Source organism: Benincasa hispida, chromosome 6, assembly GCF_009727055.1.
Source record: "Benincasa hispida cultivar B227 chromosome 6, ASM972705v1, whole genome shotgun sequence".
NCBI classification, from domain to species: domain Eukaryota; kingdom Viridiplantae; phylum Streptophyta; class Magnoliopsida; order Cucurbitales; family Cucurbitaceae; genus Benincasa; species Benincasa hispida.
This window is the reverse complement of record NC_052354.1, coordinates 2,923,140-2,928,493: the sequence shown is the minus strand read 5'-3', so window position 1 is coordinate 2,928,493 and position 5,354 is coordinate 2,923,140. Positions and strand designations below refer to the sequence as shown.

At 32.8% G+C, this 5,354-nt stretch overlaps 1 protein-coding gene across 1 annotated transcript; it reads left to right on the top strand.

The window, feature by feature from the left end:
• Positions 1-4,191: 4,191 nt before the first annotated feature.
• LOC120079040 (ethylene-responsive transcription factor ERF022-like) lies at positions 4,192-4,915 on the top strand. Its single transcript, XM_039033224.1, has one exon. It carries the CDS (start codon positions 4,243-4,245, stop codon positions 4,789-4,791), a length of 549 nt encoding a protein of 182 aa, XP_038889152.1. The 5' UTR covers positions 4,192-4,242; the 3' UTR covers positions 4,792-4,915.
• Positions 4,916-5,354: the final 439 nt, after the last annotated feature.

Below are 5,354 nucleotides of genomic sequence, written 5' to 3'. Positions count from 1 at the left end.
TGATATTGAAATTATTTCTTGACCATCATGTATTGCTATGGTTATGTGCATTTCAAGTTATTTTTCTTCTATGGTTTTTCATTATTAAAAAGTGGGAGATTGTTGGCTTTTTTACCCATAATCTCAAATTAATTAATTCATTCATTAATTTTTTTATGATAACAAACTTGATTTTGTTTACTTATAATTTTAAATTATAGGCAAAATAAGGTTAATGGAAAAATACTCGAGGTGGTGATGTGGCAGCCAAATCATCAAGTTAGACCGATTGGAGAAAGCCACTTGAACTTTGAGTGAGTGTTACATGGGACCTTAAATTTGTAATTGGTGGATTTTAGTTTTGAACAAAAGAAGAGATTTAAAATAAATTGATTTTTGTTAAAAATTAAAAATAATAATAAAATATGTTTTTTTTTATAAATTATATCTTGACCCAACGGTCAAATGAAACAAAAAAAAATAAAAAAAAATAAAACCTGCTTTTTGCAAGTTACCATTGGGAAGAGAAAAAAAAAATAGTTATATACTATTTTTTATTTTCTTTTTACTTTTAATTATCTTTTAATCTTCACCTTCAATTCTTCTTTTTGATCAATCCGGTAATCCAAATTGAAATTTGATTTTTAGTCCACTTCCCTCTCTTTTTATATTTCATATTCCTCAAAATTGTTTCAACTTTTTTATATTTTACAATCCTCAAAAATTGAAAAAGGCCACCATTGTTGATCTCTCTCAAACCTTTCGATTTTCTTTCTTTTCATCTTGTTCTTAAGAGAATTCTTATTGTATTGTGAGGACTAAATAGTATAAGCTCCAATTTGTGTATCCACTATATTTAGAGAGATTATTGTGCCTATTTAAAGATTCAAAAATATTGTAATGGTTGGATCCTAAACCCGTGGAAAGGATCATGTTTGCTCTTGAACTTAAAAAAGAATCCGGCTCTCATCCGTGGAAAGAGTCAAAGGAGATTTTTTAATTGAAATCCCAAGAAGTGCTTGGAAAAATAGATGTAGGTCGAGTTTGACCAAACCACTATAAAAATCATGGTGTCTTCTTCTCTAATTCTTTCCTAGTTATTTTTTTCATTCAATTGTAATTGCTTACTCTTATTGGTTGACATTGATTACATATATTATTACATAATTTTTATCAATCTTGTTATTTAACACCAACTAGGATTTTTATTTATTTTATTTAAAAATTATTTAATTAGTTAAAATGAGTATATTTTTCAAAAAATTTAATTAAGTCCTCTTCACCCCCTCTAGGGTTGTCATAGCTGTCCAACATCTTATAATGTATATATTAACATGGATGAAAATTAAATGAAAAAGCTTAAGACTTGTATGAAGTAGAGTATGAGGTCGTTGTTTGCGTCATCTTCATCTTCATCTTCATCTTCGTCACCATATTTCACTTGTGATGATAAAATTTCACCAAGGAGAATGAAAAATATTTAAGAAATTATTAATATTACCAACATAATTGATAATTTTGCATTATTTTTCAAGGTTGGTCTACAAATTTTGATGCAATGAATCACGAAATTGATGTAATAAAAAGAAATAAAACATGCAAGTTGGTAGAGCTTCGTAACGAAAAAGCTCTTGGACTAAAAGATTAGTGTATAGAACAAAGCTTAAGTGAAATGTTGAAGGTAAAACTATAAGGCAAAACTTTTTGAAAAGGCTACAAGCATGCATATGAAATAGTGATAACTCTCTAAATGAGTTATTTTAGTACCTATATAGTTGGTTTTAGGTGTTTATATAATCTAAATGTTCAGATTTTTAGGAAATCGAGCATAACGTGTATCGAAGCGTTAAGGGTGATTCATGGTCAAAATAGAGCCTTTTGGAACAAATTAGAAAATTTTTAAAAAATGTCCCTAACCCAAACATCGATAGGCTCTATTGCAACACTTTATAATGCTACAATACAGAAGGCAAGATCACAATACTTCCCTGAAGCGTTGCTACACCTTGAGGAAAATGTTGCAATAGAGTTGAGCAACGTTGTTGAACATTGGAAAAATGTTGCAACCGTCACAACGTTACTTAGAGCATTGCGAGACTTTCATGATGTCTATAAATTCATTTCCTTTTCTTTTTATAGGGTTGTTTGGAGAATTTTGAGAGCTTTAGGTTCAGTTTTGGCCGATTTTGGCCCAAACCCTTGTTTTTTTTTTTTTTTTTTTATGTAAATGCTTTGTAAACTAAGATTATGGCTTTGGAATTCGAGTTTTGATGACCAACTAGGTAGGAAATGATGATGTTGAGGTTCGCTAGGCTAATATCTATGGATTTTGTAAGACTTTCATGGATTGTTTATGGGTTTTCTGATTTTATTGTTTTCTTTTCCTTGCTTTAAATTCTAGAACGAGCATATAAATAGATTAAATTGACACCTTAATTGCACGTCTGTTTTTTTTATTCATCCATACTATGTATGTTAGGATTATCTATAATTATATAGTAACGACATGGTTAATTTGAGGTGCAATAGGTTGAGTTTATGGTTGTGTCGAAGATTCATTGATTTTTCCATTATATTTCTCATAATTTACCTTATGATTAGAAAAGTAATAGAATTGAATCTGGCCAGTTAATTAGTCATCCCAATCAATCCCTATGTTTAATGTGGCTAATCGACGAGCATGGGATGCTATCCTGCTATTTTTACTTAAGACTTATCATCGGGAAAGACCTTGAAAATTTTTTTTACCCAAGACTTGTCCTAACGCCAATTGAAACCAATGTCGGGACAAAGTACCTTCCACGATGTTTTTTTTTTGAAAAAAATGGCTTCGGAAATGCCTAGATCTCCCAACAGTCGAAGTACGGGTTGGAGAGGATGTTTTTCCCGACGAATTTTTGGGCGTTGAGAAAAAGGTGTACGAAGATCTAATTTTTTTTTTGTAGTGATAACTATGCCAAACTTGTTATTCATTGATTGGTTATCCCTTCAATACCATAGTGCTTTTGCCAAATTTAGGCCTGTAGTGTTTAATCATACCTTGTTATATGACTAGAACTTTCCTAAGTCTTTAAGGGAGTATAGTACTATAGTACTATGTGTGAGAGAATTTTTCTAATTATACTCTTTGGAGTAATTTTGAAAAGAAAAATAAATTCAATAAATAAACGAAAAAAATCGAATCGAAACCAAGGCAAGATTGTAATGGGCCTAGGGAGGGGAGTAAGACCTTCTAGCCCTACTCTCCTTTGGCCAAGGTCGAGGCTGATTACTTCCTCAGCCTCGGTCATTAGCACAAGGCATGAACCAAGCCTTTGGGTCAACCCACCTCTTGGCTCATTCTTGGCCATCAAGACTGACCACCTCGAGAGTCTAATAATCATACTAGACATGTCTAGCACACCCTAATCTATGAAATCACAGATTATCTTATCAGATTATGAGATAATTGGATTTCAAAAGAAAGCAGGAGAAGACTTAGGTTAACCTCTCCTTTATAAATACATCTTTACAGTTTCATGTATGAACTCATTTGAATCTTACTCTCAAACTCCCTATCTTCTACATTTTGTCACTCTCTTACTTAAAAATCGAAGTGTGTGGTAAGCATCACACCAGTATGCAATTTTTTTTTTCAGGTCACGTTTTTTCCCCTCCAAACAAATTTGCTAATATTATCACCTGAAGGTTAGACGTATTACCCTATCCAAATTTTGACATCAACATATATATATATATATATAACATGTTTTCTTAATAAGAGCTTCAAAATATTTGTACCTACTTCAATAAATTCAAAATCAATTATTTAATTTGAATAAAAAGAACTTCATCGTACACAATCCGAATGAGATGAAAGGTTCATAATCTAACAAAGAACACAACTTTTGGTAAATTTTCTTTTCAAATGAATATAAGAATTCATAAAATAAAATTTTAGCTTCTATATATGAAATATATAATTGCTTGAACTCTCTAGAAGGAAGAATGAGACCAAAGTCAAGAAGGCAACCGTGTTGATGTAATCATTATTTTTACAACTCATATAAAAAGTTCTATATTTAATAAACGCGTTTCTCATTATCTAAGTTACCAAATATATTCTCAAAATTTTCTAAAACATATATACATCCTCTAAATTAAAAATGTCAAAACATAAAACAACAAAAACAAAAAGAAAAGCCACTCATTTTCATTCCAAAACTCACCATTTATATTCTCACTCACTTTAAGTTGCCATTCTCAATATATATTGAACTTACAATGCACCAACTCCTGGCTTCTTCAAACCACAATTTACTTTTCTTGCTCCTTCTTCTTCAATCTCTACTCTCAATGACTCAAGCTCAACCACGGCGTCTCGGAACTAACGATTCGATTTCAAAACCCTTTCGAGGGGTTCGAAAGCGGAGTTGGGGTCGCTATGTCTCGGAGATAAGGCTACCGGGGAAGAAGATGCGTGTGTGGCTTGGCTCCTTCGCCTCCCCCGAAATGGCGGCACGTGCCTATGACTCGGCAGCGGCATTTTTGAGAGGCACCTCTGCGGTGCTCAACTTCCCCGACTCTGTCGGCTCGCTCCCTCAACCGGAGTCGTGCTCGAGAGAACACATTCAATCGGCAGCGGCAAAGGCTGCAGCACAAATGAGGGATATGGAGGATGGAGAGCAAGGGACGAGCAGTGGATCATGGAGTCCGAGGACATTCGAGCAGGTGAAGGAAGCACCATTGTTGAGTCCATTGAGGTTGGGTCTTCTTGGGTTTGGACCAGTCTCAGATGAAGAAGACACTTTGTTGTTATCAGCCTATTTCTAAATTTTTAACAATATATTTGAGTCAATTGGAAATTATATAATTAATTGTGTATTCCTTTTGGGATGAATGTGAAGGAAGATCTTCATTCATAGAAAGGGAAAAAATTGTGGACATATTAACTCTCTCTTATTGGCTTGGCATAGTTGGTTGTTTGTTGCATGATTTTGATGGAATTAATAATTGGATTCATGGTGACTACTTTTTCATATATGGAAATTTACTTGTAACGAAAAAATGTGTGTGTTTTTTTTTCTTTTTTATTTTTTTAGCTACACAACTCGCGGAGGTGAGAGGTTCGAACTTCTCATTGGTTGTTCGATGACATATACTTTTAAATCTTTAATTAGCTAATTTATGCTAAGATTGTTGGTAATAAAGGTGTTATGGATACTAACGTTTTTTATGTAAGTAATTCAAGTATTGAGTTAAGCACAGTTTTGATCATTTAAGGGATTGTTCGACACTTAGGTTTAGAATCATAAGTCTCAGAATAAAATGTTTTTGAGGTTTATTTGAGGAAGCTTTTAAGTCTATGTTTAGAGTGTGGATTTCTGGACGCTTGG

Excerpts from the sequence above, each read along its gene's own strand:
- LOC120079040 (XM_039033224.1), top strand. The coding sequence starts at position 4,243 with ATGCACCAACTCCTGGCTTCTTCAAACCACAATTTACTTTTCTTGCTC.